Source organism: Diprion similis, chromosome 5 (genome assembly GCF_021155765.1).
Source record: "Diprion similis isolate iyDipSimi1 chromosome 5, iyDipSimi1.1, whole genome shotgun sequence".
NCBI lineage: Eukaryota > Metazoa > Arthropoda > Insecta > Hymenoptera > Diprionidae > Diprion > Diprion similis.
Genome location: NC_060109.1, coordinates 2,373,230 through 2,388,281, shown reverse-complemented (window position 1 = coordinate 2,388,281; position 15,052 = coordinate 2,373,230). Strand labels below are relative to the sequence as shown.

The 15,052-nt window shown below is 38.2% G+C and overlaps 1 protein-coding gene across 1 annotated transcript; it reads left to right on the top strand.

Annotated features, from left to right (window-relative positions):
* The first annotated feature begins 565 nt into the window (after positions 1-565).
* On the top strand, positions 566-13,585 carry LOC124406377 (tubulin glycylase 3A-like). Its single transcript, XM_046881776.1, has 9 exons — positions 566-1,441; positions 4,126-4,237; positions 5,020-5,231; positions 8,020-8,427; positions 8,517-8,721; positions 9,250-9,340; positions 9,447-9,644; positions 9,815-10,074; positions 13,278-13,585. The coding sequence occupies exons 1-9, from the start codon at positions 566-568 to the stop codon at positions 13,583-13,585; spliced, it is 2,670 nt and encodes an 889-aa protein (XP_046737732.1).
* Positions 13,586-15,052: the final 1,467 nt, after the last annotated feature.

Below are 15,052 nucleotides of genomic sequence, written 5' to 3'. Positions count from 1 at the left end.
GGTGAATATTTATGCATTCGTAACCGAAACACATCGACGAACAGGGTGAAGCAGAATACGATTTACTTACGAAAAATTTATCGTTAGCTTTATGCGCTGTATTATAGATTGTGTGCGCAGACTTTTAGGCGAGGTAAAAATATGGCTTGTTCGTCTTTCGAAAAAGTTCGCATTGTCGAAGGGTTGTAGAAATTCCAGGACTTCTCTTCTCATCGCGCCTAGCTCGTATGCAACGATCTCTACCGAGACACACACTGTCATTTATCAGTCTGCGAGACAAGTGTGAATTTATCATCGATTTCGTACGTGACCGAGCTGAACACGGTGGCTGAAGTAACGTTGAACGGTGGGAATCGAGCTTTGAAAAATAGGGTTGACTGGTTTCAGTCCAAACATGTCTGGCCCATAACCAAATTCAGCGAAAATGAAACTGTCACTTATTATTCGCGAATAAAATATTCGGTAAAAACTAAATTCCGCGGACGAGAAAAAAGCTGTTGTAAGCATTGCATGTATTTCGAAAAGAGAAGGGATAAGGTGAAGAAAAAAAGAAAGAGAAACAAACATGTCTGAGAATGAATCAAGCCTGTCAATCAAGGGGTCTCGATCCAAGATCAAACCAGAGTCCGAAATTAAGCCCTCACCTGTCACTAAAGTCGACGAGACCGTTTCGCCGGACGAAGAGTCGACGTCTCGTTCGGAAAAATCATTATTGGAGGACCGGAGGAAGTCGATCAAGGAAGCATCAAGGAAGACAATTCGCGAGAGCGGTTTTTCCGAACGGGAGTATTCCGAGAATGACAGTGTTAAAGGAAAGCTCGATAGGCGATCAACCTCAGCTTCCGTCAAACGGAAGAAGAGTTCGAAACTGGACGTGCAGCTGAAGCGTGCTTCTGAGACTTCCGGAAGCTCGAATAGGAGGCGAAGTTCCTTCAGTCGAAATTCGGCGACGTCGAACGCTGCGCAGTTCATCGACGCGAAGAAGAAGGAGGAGGAACAAGTCGCTGATAAATTTGAATGGAAATCGGAAAAGACGATTCCCGAGACACCGGAAAGCAGCGTTACGTCCGCGATGACGATGCGCGAATCCGGGAGCGGAAAGGTGTCTGCACTCCTCGAGTGCAATTCCGGAAAGTGTTTCGAGAGGCCGGCGAGTCCCCCGAATCCTTACAACAGATTCAAGTACCCCAAGATGATCGCGCAGTGGCCTCTTCCTGACCACGAAGAACCCAGAGTTGGGGTTGTTAACAGCGTCGCTTCATTGGAGTGCGGCTTTTTCCCTAAATCCCCGCTCGACCATTGTTCTTGCTGTCCGAACGACAAGGACCCTCTTGATTGCTGCGCCAAGATGATACGCACCGAGAAAGGATGCTGCGTTACCGAGTGGATGAGGAAGGAATTTTACTACAAGATCAAGTCGAAGGTCGAAAAGGCGATTATGGTGAGTCTCCTTCGTTTCTGAGAACGAAACTACTTTACTGCTAGATATAACCACGGTCTTACACAGGTATTGTAGCTGTGGGTTTCGACGTGGGCCTCTTAAGGTGCTTATAAGGACGCGTTGTACACCTCGAAAACGCGGGGATGCAAAACTCCTACACCGCTCAAGCGATCAGAGTGAAACTTGGGCAGTTAATGCTTTATTTTGGCAAAAAGTGGAGCGTCTTTTTACTTTTTCCAAATTTGGAAAAAAATTTTACAGATTAGTTACCATCCACAGAAATTGGCCAAATTTTCACAGTTACACTGAATGGATCGAACTATCCGGTATGATGCCACTCGGCGGTGATGAAACACATATTTTGAGCCCAGTACCATGAGATTTGATGGTAAAATGACGAAATGGCAGCTGTTCTAGTTCCACGATTACAACGAATACCGACATCTTATTTTGGCGACATTTTTTACCGACCTTACACTCATGCATTACCGGCAATGTCGGTAAAAATGTCGAAAACCAGATCAGCTGCCATTTCGTCACTTTACCATCAAATCTTATGGGACTGGGCTCAAAGTGTGTGTTTCATCAGCACCGAGTGACATCATACAGGATAGTTCGATCCTTTCAGTACAACTATGAAAATTTTTCCAATTTCAATGAGTGATAACAGATCAGTGTTTTCAGTAAGTAAAACGTCGCTCCACTTTTTGCCAAAATGAGGCATCAATTGCCTAAGTTTCATCGTGATCGCTTGAGTGGTACAAGAGTTTTGGCTGAGCGCGTTTTCGAGGTGTACAACGTGACTTTATAATCACTGTAAAAGGTTGTCCTACCGTGACAAGCGTCCAAGCACGCTAATTTTTGGGAATTTATTACGAAAAAACTACGGATGCAATATTTTCCATCTTTTTAAATATGTTTTAATGTACAACTTAAGGAACGTGAGTAAAAATTTTCATAAAAAAATATAGAATTTTTCATTAACTACATGGTATTAGCTCTGTTATGTCATAGCTCATCAGTCGACGCAGAGGCGAATAACTTGTGAGAAATTCTACATGTTTTTATGAAAATTTTTACACACGTTCCTTAAGTTGTACATGAAAACATATAAAAAAATTGCAAATATTGCATCTGCAGTTTTTTCGAAATAAATTCCTAAAAATTAGCGTGTTTGGACTCTGGTCACATTAGGATAACCTCTTAAGTACATCGTGCAGTACATCAGTCTCACGCACGATGTAGGTTATGTTTATGTATCCCTCGATCGCAGCGCCACCTGGATTTTTCTTGAGTAGTGAAGTTACTGCCTTCTATTGAAATTCTGCCCAGTTGCAAAATCTGTGTGTAAGAACGTGGGTATAAAATAACTAGTAAAATACCAGGAAAAGACGACCCTCGTGTCACGTGGATTATGTTACAGTATTGTATAAAGGTCAGCGTATCTAGTTTAGAATTTCTTGCAGGATTCCTCCGAATGTACAATCGCTCATTTTCCCAAAAATACCCTAAATTTCTTGTTGCTAATTGTAGACTTAAATGTTTTTGAAACACCAGTTTCTATTTTTCTTTTCCCATTACGTATCTACATATTTAAAATTGGGACATTTCTTTATGGAAATTCTTTATTTTCAATCTGAATACAGGAATCTAGCAGCATCGTTATAAAGTATATTTACCTGCGAATATGCACGCTTCCTTATAACTGCAGGAACAAATTCATTTCAATTTTTATACGATGATAGTTATTTAATGGTATTTTATCGTGCGTTCAATAAAATTCACTTTTACGTGTAGATATAATATATGAGCAATAAATGTGTTTTCAAACTCCTCGTTAGAAGTCATAAACTTCTACATGTAAGACCTCAGTCCAGTTATTGCCCAAAGTCTCGAAATTTATGTACAAAGAGATTGCAAAGAATTTTTAAAACTCTTCAATTCTTTTATATAAATTTTCTTCACTTCAAAAGTTATTTGAGGTCCTTTGTTGATTTTTTACCTCAAATAACTTTTGAAAGAATAGATTTATCGTTAAATGACAACAGACCTTTTTGTAGAACGTTCAATTTCCTACAAAAACATGTTTGTGAATTTTCTGTACGACGCGTCGTTATCTAGTTATAAAAATCGCAAGGAGCAAAAACCATTTTTGCCGTGTTATTCTTACAGAAATTAGAAAAACGCGATGAAGAGTCTCTAAATATCAATATTAAAAGCTGAAATTTTGATGGTACTTTTTTTTCATTATCTGGAACAATATTTTCAGTAGAAAATTGAAAGAAAAAAAAATAGTCAATTTTTTTGATGCAGTCTAGTATACATACACAAACCTCGTAGAAACCTCAACCACAAATTTACAAATTCAACTTAACTATATAAAATAAGACATATCTTGTTGGTAAACAGACATGTTTATTACAAACGAGTGTCCAGCTAAGCATTTTGTTCTACATTTGATTGAATTTTGATTTGAGCCTTAAGATGGCCGATGCGTCGTTACTCAGTAAAATATTTTTTTCACCGACACTCGACGAATCTTTCTTTGTCCTCTATTATGCATACCAATACCTGGATAGATGAGCAATAAATTCCACATATTGTGTGCGATGTATTCTATCACGTAAATTTTTCACTTGCTTTTGATTCACTGATTTGACTTGCACGAACCAATTTCATCGCAGAGGCATAAAATATTTCTACTGAGAGGAGAGCTCCCAAAACTTCAGGAAGCGTTGGAGGAGAGAGGCTGGGTGCAAAAATACGAGGCTACGAAAACCAGGACCGTTCCTTACGGTTAGTGGCCAATTTCTGCGTCGCTTTACGTTCAAGTGAAAAATCTTGCCCAGAATTCTGAAATTCAAAAACACCAAATTTACCGTAAGCAAGTTTTTGGAAAAACTCTTTTCCTTGAAAATTCTACTTTTCAACCGAGGCAAATGGTAAAATTGTGAAGGAATATTCTTGCAACTGGCTAATAATAATTATAGAAAATGAATAATTTTTGAAAACATATGAATCGTTTCGAATACTTGAAAATTAGATTTTACAGTTAATGTGATACAAATTCGTGCGAAATATTCAGAAGGATTTTTTCGGTAGTATAGACCAGTTATTTTCTCTGATTTTTCATCCTTTTTTCGTTTTTTTAGGATGATTCTATTAAATATTAAGTCCAAAGAAAAACGCCTATAATTTTGAACTGCTGTTTTTTAACTTAACTGCTGTTTTCGTTTCTTAATCAGTTCGAAAATTCCTAAGATGATGACCAATTTTTGTTTTTTCCTCTTCTTTCTGTAAATGAAATAAAACGATTTTTTTTTTTCCAATTTCTCTTCTTCATTACGGTATAAACAACATTGTTTTCCATTTGTAGGCTGTAACCCAGTTTCACGAGGACTGGACAATTCCATTTCGTTTTATATCTCGGTGAGGCGAAAGACGCAGTTACAAAGCAAAAATTGCGTGTTCGCTCACAAGCCTTATGCGAATTCACACATGTGTGTGCGTGTGTGTATGTGTATTAACCGTGAGAATCGTTACGACACGACTAGAAAATTATTTTAACGTCTTTCTAGGAAGCGTTGCAAGCTTAGATACGAATTCCTTGGGCAATCTCAGAGAAGCGGACGGCACTTTGAACGAGAAAGCGCTGATTTTCCGTCTGCTCCGCCACCGGGCGCCAGATTTCATTTGGGATTGTAGAAACAACTTCGTCGACTGGGATTGCACTTTGCGAAATGACACGCTTCTCAACAGATTCCAGAAATCCTTTATCTACACGTCCAAGGTAATACAAAATTATGTGTCTATAACTTTTTTTCTCTCTCTCTTTCTCTCTCTCTATTTTTCCGCACACCTATAATTGATTTTTACACCATTCGATCCTCCGAATCGTTGATCGATACATGACTATTCAAGAATAATTATTAACAGTAATTTCGTTTTGAAAAACGTGTGAAAGAACTCGGAATATAGAATTTTTTTTACAAAAGAACAGAATTTTTAGTTCAGAGCTTGAATTTTGGAGGCGGAACTTCGTCGAACGTCACGAGTTACGTTGGTTAGAAAAATCGCGCTGCTCGAAGATCCGGATTTACATTCAACAATAGCTCAAAGTGCAGGCGATCAATCTTTCGCAGTATCTCAGACAACATAGAGGTGAAAAGTCGTACCGAAGACTGTGAAAAGACGTAAAGAAAGATTCACCGGAAATAGTCGAGTGGAGTAAAGTGATTTTTCTGAGCATAGAATCTATGCGGCAGCAGCAGCTCGATAAAAAATATAGACACTCAGTGATTTTTCGTTTTACCCTGTTATTCCGTCTCGAGTGAATAATCTTTTGGAAGATCCAAGCAACTGTTTGTCCTGAACGTGGAAACGTTTGAAAGCTCGAACAAGATCGGAGAAAGTTTTAACGATTCGGAAATTCGAGCCATTCGAAGTTTCGGCGATTCAGGCCGATTATTATTTGCACGAAAAGAAAAGTTTTCCTGCTCAAATTGAAACTTCACTCTTCGTTTTGGCTGTGATAAAAAGATGTCTTTTGAACACAATCTCAAATGATCGCTTTTGGAATTCAAACCATTTACATTCAAATAATATGGTAATGCGTCAGTTTTTTTCCCCACTGATACCACTAAGCTGCATTTAAGGATACGGACTTGATCCTGGAAGAATTTTGTCAAAAAAATTTAACTCTCTATACGGAAAGTGTCTTTTGAATTTTTTTCACAATATCAGTAGTTCAGTCACTAAAGATATTTCAAGTTTAATTTAAAAATTGGTTTTAAATACTGATAAATTTTTAATTGTTGAATCTAAAGATTTAACCAGCAATTATTTTTTATAAAAAAAATCAAATTGCCAACAGGCGTGGATATTGAATTCGTTTGCAGAGTCAATAGTTTAGCCAATAAAAACGTTCAAAGTTGAATTTTTAAATGAAATTGACTTTTGAGAAAAGTTTTATAACTTTTGAACCGTTCAACCTACGGAATTTACCAAGTTCACACTTTTGCGGTGAACCTAATTCTGAAATTTTCCAGATCATGAATCACGATGGAGTGGTAGAAAATTGTTGAAAAAAAAAACAACTTTTTCTCCCCGTTATTCAAATGTGAAAACTTCCAATTCCAAGGGTGGTTTTTTGAAATCAGATTGAAGAAATAAATTGGATTAGCAAGAGTTTCTTGTTTGCTGTGTACGTACACGTGTTTTATGTAGAAGCGAAAAAAAAAACAAAAAAAAAAAACAAAAACAAAAAAATGCTTCCCAACGAAAAACCCTAATGCAAATAATACCAATTTTGGCAGCGATTGTTGGGGTGAGAAGTGAACACCCCTCAGTTGTTGATACCGCGAGTTTTAAATCTCACTCGGTATAAATCAAGGGCCAACGTATGGTGGTCACACGCATTGCCAGGCCGATAGGTATCTCGATGCGACTGGCTCGGCGTGAATCCCTGGGGGACCCAATTCCAATCCGGGGTGAATGATAAAGCAAACGAAGTGTCAAGCTGCGCGAAAGCTTCAATAATTCGTTGGTAATTGTGACCGAAAGTGCGGACTCGCGGTCGCTCAAAGCGCAGAGCGAGGGGCCATTCGCTCAATTAAGAAGTCATGATTTTGAAAGGTGGAAATCGAATTTTTCCCAAATCAAAGGAACTTGTATAACGGATATGTGTTTGAAGTGACGAGGAATCGATTGGAATTAATAAAACGATCTAAAACCATTGCGAATCACTTAAAATTATGGTTTTCATCCGTGAACATTTCATTGTTCTTTTTATCTTCTTCACTTCTATTTGGCTTTTATCTTATTGATTTCTAATTGACTGAGTTATTTAAATTGATTTCTTTTCATTACCCAATGATAAGAATGATTTTTACTGATTTCCAGTGATTTGTTGTGATTTTCTATCGTTACATACACTCAGGAAATCAATGAAGAATTTTCAGGACTTTAGGTAATCGTTGACAATTACGGCTGACGCTGGAAATTAATGGAAATTACACAAATTAGTGGAAATCATTCGAAATTAATATTAAAGAGTATATCATACGAATATAAGACTGCTGAAAAAATTGGTGAGATTTGAGAATTTTCGATCGGAGATTATTTCATTCAAAAGTATGCAGAGCCGGCATTATTTACAAATTTTTTTGACGGTATAAACCAAAACTTTGTCATGATATCTCAAGAGGGGCTCAACCGATTTACTTCAAGTTTGGAGACAGTATTTCTGGATAGTCGACCCGCTTTGCCACGACTTTTTCTTTAATAATCGTCTTTTTTTTTTGTTAATGAAACGAAAAATCCGAATTCATCTTTAATTAGTCGCCATTTGGTTGAAACAAAAGAATTCCGCATCGTGTGAAATAGGATAAGGTGACCAACATTACTGTCTCAAAATTCGAAGTAAATAGATAAGATCGTTTTTGAGATATCACAGGCACTTCAAAACATCTCAACAAATAAAATCACTCCGAATGAATTGAATGAATCGTTCTTTCATATATTCCAAGTCCCACTTTGTTGGTTCCTCAAACGCGAACTTCACGCTTTTCTGCCGACAGCTTGGAATGGCCCACCTTTTGCAAAGTGCGCACTGGTTTTCCGAGGATGGAGTAGCCACGGTCAACTATCCGAGAAGCTACAACTTGACCCGCGACGCGAACGCTTTCGTCGAGGACTTCAGGCGAACAGCGGCTGCTGGACTTCTCAAATGGTTCGTCAGCGAGATTCAGAACGGCCGAGAGGTCGTGGACCAGGGAAAGACGCCGGTCGCCGTAACGAGTCTCGACTTCGCTCTGAAAAGGTGCGAGGACTTCGTGGCCGTTGAGAGAAACGAGCATCTCGACGACGAAGACGCGGTTATTCCCAGTAGCATTGATTGGGAACAGTTTTTGAGCGATTACGACAAGGTCTTGCACGGAAAAAATGGCCTCCGTATCACCGCTTCGGATCCTCAACGAATACTCGAGGTAATTCATCATCGGAACGTCCGTGGTTGTTTTTTCATGGAGAGATCATTGATCGAGATTTAGTCTAACGCGATCCCACTTGGCAGGAGTACTATGTGAAAGCGCGCGTTGTTCTGAAGAACCTGAAGGAAGTCGATCCACAGTGTGAACTCAGCGGGGCGAGGAATATTTGGATCGTTAAACCCAGTGACCTCTGCTGTGGCACCGGTATAAGCATATCGCACAAGCTCGAAGAGATCCTTCAGAAGGTTAACAACAGGCCGAAGGATTATTACATAGTGCAAAAGTACATAGGTCGGTACTTTAGAGTTAAACATACGATACGCTGATGATGGATTTGCGAAATGGTGTATGCTAATCACTCTTTGGTCTATCTTTCTGGTCATGGAACCATGCCAAGGTGTTCAATGACTAACGAAAATTTCAAGGCTTTCAATGTTGATGGTAGTAAGTATTGTATAGCTAGGTAGAAACTACTTTTCCGATTTGGAATGGACAGCTTTGGTACTCGGCTGAACTCCACTTCATCGATACTGATCATTCCATCGCAATTTGAGATTTAAAGTTGCTGAATGTAACCGTGATGAAAATGCGATGATTAATATGAGTTATAAGCACTCTCTCGACGATCATTTTATGTCGTAACAACGATTTCACGGTATTCAAACCAAAGATTATTCATTAATTTCGATTACACCGACGCAAAGTAAGAATTGGATTCTGGGACATCTGTTTGACACATCAAGTGCAAGTCCATCAGCGTGCAAAGTTCGAGATTTTTAAATGGTTACATGGTTACACCGTTCTTTTAACTGCTTTCAGAACATCCGTTGCTGGTTAACCAAACTAAATTTGACATTCGGCAGTGGTACCTTGTGACCAACACCTTTCCACTGACGATATGGATGTTCGAGTAATTCCAATTCGCATACTAAAAAGACTTCACGCAGGTCTTTAACGTATACTAACACAATAGTTATAACCGTTAATTTTTACCCTTTTTAAAATGATGATCCTAGCGAAGCGTTGCTTCGGTTCAGTTCGAAGCCATTCACGTTCGATAACTACCACGAGGCGATTCACATCTGTAACACGGCCGTCCAAGAGAAATACATCGACCGGCGAAAGAGAAGACGTAAAATTGATAAGACAGATGATTTAGAGGAGTCTTTTCCCGATGAGAATTGGAATTGCGAGAGGCTAAACGATTACTTAAAGTAATATATCACATCGAGAATTTATACCATTTTTTGTCGTACAATCCGGTGTTCTTTACCTTTTCGATTACTCGTCTTGACTCCAGCTGAAGATATCGTCAATCCTCTTTGTCATACTTATCAATAAAGGAAATAAGCTAACGAATGTTGGATCGTGGACATTTTTACAGGAACGTCGGCCATAAGGGGGAGCCTTACTTCGACACGATCTATCCCAAAATGACTGAGGCGATTGTCTTGACGATGCTCGCTTCTCAGGAATACATGGATAAACGAAGGTGCAGCTTTGAGCTTTATGGGGCTGATTTTATGGTCACGGAAGACCTCGTCGTTTGGCTCATAGAGATAAATACCAATCCTCGGATGCATCCACCAGGCCTCAAGATAACCGAGCGTCTATATCCGGCTGTGCTGGAAAGTTTGGTCAAAGGTTTGACGATTCGATTCCCGATAAGTAGTTTAAATCCATGAGATTGAAGTTCGTAACGTGATTGTAACGACGGATTTTTTGAAAAGTTCAGTTTTTTCCGCAGCGTTAGAATTGTTTGGATTACTCGTAGAATACAACGTTGATAAACTCATATTTTGCGAATTCGATTCATTCAAAGTTAATCCAAGACTAGAAAATTAGTGATTTTCTTCCAATTTTTTCTTTATTTTAATATTACTGTCTACTTGAACCTTATCTAAATTTTGAATTCGTTTAATTATTATACGGTCGTACCATAAACAGTATTCACTCGTTGGAAAACGAGTGGCAAATCGATGACTCGGTATTTATTTGTTTTTTGATACGTTCAAAAATTACTCAATAGTGAAATTACTTTTCTCGAAAATTTCTGTACCTGGTTCTGTGATTTTTTCAGAAGTATTTCGGTTAGGATTACGATTTTTGCCTATCCTTTTATCGTCAGGACGATTCTTTCAGTGTCTGTTAATATCAAAACGATCTCCGTACTCACTTCAGAACAACACGATGATTACATTATTCTAATGAAAACCTAATTTTTGCTGTAATTCATACTGAAAAATTCGGAGTCACAATATTGAAGGAAAGTAATAAGATTGTTTTTGAAATTGAGACGCTGGGTGTATTGAAAATTGACAGCTTACTTACCATCGATTTCTACCCGAATCCGATACTTCCGATTCATTGACAACCTGCGTCCAACGATTCCATTTTCACCTATTGTACATTGAAAATGCGTACCAGAAGCTCTTCCATAATTACGTAATCTGTAAAAGCAACGGTGAATCATCATTTTATATTACTTCCTCACAAAGATTGATTTCGCGATAATTTCGAATCAGCCCCGATATTCATAGATTTTTGATCCGATAAATGTACATCATGATTATTATCAGAACTTTCGTGCAGTTTAAATTTTGGTTTCCAACTGACGATGAAAAAAAAAATGATTGAAATGATAAACGAATATTGCATAAATAATTGCAACGTAAATTCATGCTATCCCAAAATTGAACCAGCGTAAGCGTTGAATATTTGATGTGAAATTTTATTTACTGTCCGATTAATTAACGAATGAATAATGACGTCCGTTTAAAACAAAACTGAAAACTAAATAAGAACTAGTTTACCCTGAATAATGTGCAAATATTCAGCGATCAGAATCGCATTTGACAATCAGTGAGATGTATTGCCGTTGCGGGTGATAATCGCAAGCTCTATTTCTCTATTTCTGTTATACGGTCCTGAAGTACCGCGGAGTTTGTGTTCTGTAATGTTGTCTTCCCTCTTGGGACTCCTGACATAGCATTGAATAAGCGCGTCGTAACGTTTTATTGTTGTGTCTACTGAACCAGGTAATAACGACGAGTGCAAGTCAGGAAACGCGTATAGAACCGCCCCCACATTGACTTGTGAAAATTTTCTTGCTTCAAGCTGTCGTTCAATTTCTCATTCACACTCTTTCTATCTTGCACATATAGCAGAATTAAAATTTAGCTTGAATATCCTTTATGTGTAATTTAAGTAAAATGTGGAAGGATTAGAGGATGGGAAAGTCGTATTATGTAAATTTACAAAAATGTGTGGACTTGTTTTGTACGATTTTTAATGATATAAATTCGAAATATAAAAAAGGCAAAATTTAGAATAGGAAGGTATAGGCGAGAGATTAATAGCTGCTGTAATCTCATGTATTCTTTGTAATCTGTATTCTTTGTAATCTCGTGTATTCCCTGATATCTTTTTGCAATCTCTATGTAATATCAGGTAATGTCAGTAATCTCCAGGAAATTTGTCTAATCTTCTCGTAATCTCATGTATTCTTTGTAATCTGTTGTATTCTTTGTAATCTCGTGTATTCCCTGATATCTTTTTGCAATCACCATGTAATATCAGGTAATGTCGGTAATCTCCAGGAAATTCTAATCTCCCTATAATACCCGTCATCTTTTCTAATCCATGCAATTTTTGTAATTCTTTATAATTCTTGCAATCTTTGTAATCGTATGCAATCTTTTGTAATCTTTCTGTGACCTTTTTAACCTTCTTCTAATTCCTATGGTCTTTTGTAATCTGTGGTAATTTTTTGCAATCCTCACAATCTCTATAATCATTTGCAACCCTCCTGTATTCCCTCTAATATTTTGCAATCTTTACAATTTTTGTAATCCTTGTAATCTTTATAATCGTTTGTAATCCTTGCAATCTCTGTGATCGTTTGTAATCCTGCTATAATCTTTGTAATCTAGCTGCAATCTTTGTAATCTTTCAGTAATCCTTGCAGTCATTGTAATCAATTTGTAATCTTTGTAATTTTAATCAGCGTACGCCATTATTGGATAGTGAAAACCTCTCGGGTAAAGGTATATTTCAGCGTTCTCTAAAATTTACGTAAAAATCGTTGTGTTTCGAATTTTTTAATTTTTGACTGGCGGGAAATTCATTCAGATGATAATCACGAAGCTTATATTGAATGGAAAAAAGACGTGTAACATATATTTACATAAGACATGAATTTGATAGCGAGACTGTTCAATTCAACCAAAAACTCGGACACATTCCACCATCTGGATGGATTAACCATCTGTTACCAATTTCGTCACTAAAAATGCTAAAAATGCATTTTTTTCAAGTTATAAATCAAGGGTTATTCGAGAAAAAATTAACCCTGTCGAAGATATATCACAGCCAAATTTAAAATTTGCCTGCAAAAATCTAGGCAGTCGAGTTACTCAGAAAGCAATGGACCAAATGACTTCCGCAAAGTTTGCTTAGATATCCTAAAGTCATTTTCCAAGGATGATGACGATCGTTGTAATTCTGTAATTGTTCATTCGTGATATTGTTATAAATAGTGGAACATCGATTTTTGATGGGAAAAATGCCGCTTTTCTTGAGACGAACACGTAAAAAAAATTCAAAAATTCAAAAACTGGTATGTCTTCGTTTTTGTTGCGGATGATGTTTTGTATCCTTAGTGAAAAAAAAAAAAAAAAAAAAAAAACAACAGAAACATGTCAATCCAATATCATTGACAGTTTGCTGAAGATCAATTCGACCGCGAATTTGGCTCTTTTCGAGGAATTTCTACAACTAAATCTCTCGTGATTCTGGGTATAAGAGAAAAGTGGCTAATTGAGTAACGGAGATGTATAAATTTTCAGTGGTGTTCGATTTGCCGCTGAATCCCAGCGCGGATACGGGTGGTTTCGTCCTCGCTTACAAGCAGAACATATCGGAGTTCCAGCCGTACCTCGGCTCGTGCATGTTCGTCTTTGGAAAAGCGATGAATCTGCAGGACACGCCCTCCTCGAAGGAAGAAGAGAGAAAGCCCCGAGGGAAGAAGTCCTGTAACCCCTGGGGAAAACAGCATCGAGCCTGGACCGCGCCTCCCTCGATGCCACGTGCCCGTGATCCTGGTGTCGTAGATTTAATCGACTTTTTGAAATCCACCCGTGGAGCTATTCGCTGATGCCTCGCGATTTCCATCCGCAATCACGTTCTGCGGCCTGACGTCTCGTCCTGCCTACGTACCTCAGTGGGGTGTCGATACACCCCGATTGCCTGGACGTGACAACGGCTGATGAAAGCAGTCGACAAATGATGTGGCCGTAATGTCTTCCTTTTTTTTTTTTTATCCTACCTTTCACCCTGACATTGTTTTAACGCTGCTCTAACATCGGTTGTCTTAAGGATCCCGTGATCCTGTGTGCTATGAAGTAATCGAATAAAGATACAACGAGAATTTACATGTAAGTAATTCTTTTCTTACTGCAATATATGCGGAAAAAAAAATCTTTCATTTACGAAGAGAGGTTACACCCTTCGGGTCACCGATTTGCCCTAGTCCTCGAGCCTCGAGCATTTTTAAAGACTCACTAGTTTAGTATATCCTTGAAGCCCAGGAATTTTGAAGTATTTCATTCGTTGTGCTAAGTTTGAATTTTTCTAACTTGTACAAATGGTGAACCTAACACTTTCGACAGAAATTTCTCCCTTATTTCTGAGTTGTGCACCCTAGGATTTTGGGGACATACTGCACTGGTGAGTCTCTTTAAGTACCCAGAGGCTCAGCCAAATCGGTGACCCGAAGATGTGACCGATCCTTGTCAGTTTGCTTAAAAATTGGGAAAAATTTTTACCTTCGTAATAACTGTGAACTCATTTTCATTGCATTCACAATGTGAGCCCAATGTAGTTATTGTTTTCTGTAAAACACTCAGAGCCTTGTACTCAACTATCGTTCCTTCCACCGTGGTCTGACAAACTTTTACGGCTTAGAATCACCTATTGTCTGACTTAATAGGTCTCTTTACTCAAGGGTTATCTACAATCCTTTCACAAAGGCGAGGCAGACTAGCTTTTGTGTTTGTTTGGCGAAATTCTAACGCTCTCAATGGGAATACAGAAATGAATATTACATTGTCTCGGGCGATCAAACAATTAAATTTCCAAAACCGGGGAAAATTGAAAACTGAAGCATTACTGCGACATCGCCTTAAACAACTCGGACTTGTTTTCAATCTGTGCAAAGAAAATAAATGTTTGCAATATTAAATTATATATTTGTTCTGGCACTTTGTTATTGCTACTTTTTTCATCTGTTTCAAACCGATTAAAAACACAATGACATGTACATAATATTTGAATAGTACGAAAAGACTGAATTCTAGAAAAACGTGTTATAAACATGCATTCAACCCCATTTTGGTTCCTCCTTTTAATTGAGTAATAACGACACTCGAGCCGAGCAATTCGGGTCATGTAACGAAGCACTCAGAGCCAGCGGAGCCAAAAGAGCCAAGTTTGGCCGCCCCTGCCTTGCGTATTACGAGATTAGGCTGCTCGGGGTTCCGTCGGGGTGAATCGCGCTAAATAAGGCGAGGTTTGTATACTCGGGGTTGAATACTCCAAGATTACCTGCCTTTCCCGAGAACCT

Bases quoted from the DNA above. Each gene is read 5' to 3' on its own strand.
- LOC124406377 (XM_046881776.1), top strand. From the start codon at position 566: ATGTCTGAGAATGAATCAAGCCTGTCAATCAAGGGGTCTCGATCCAAG. The intron at 1,442-4,125 runs GTGAGTCTCCTT...ATTTCATCGCAG, and splicing joins AGGTCGAAAAGGCGATTATG to AGGCATAAAATATTTCTACT. The intron at 8,428-8,516 runs GTAATTCATCAT...ACTTGGCAGGAG, and splicing joins ATCCTCAACGAATACTCGAG to TACTATGTGAAAGCGCGCGT.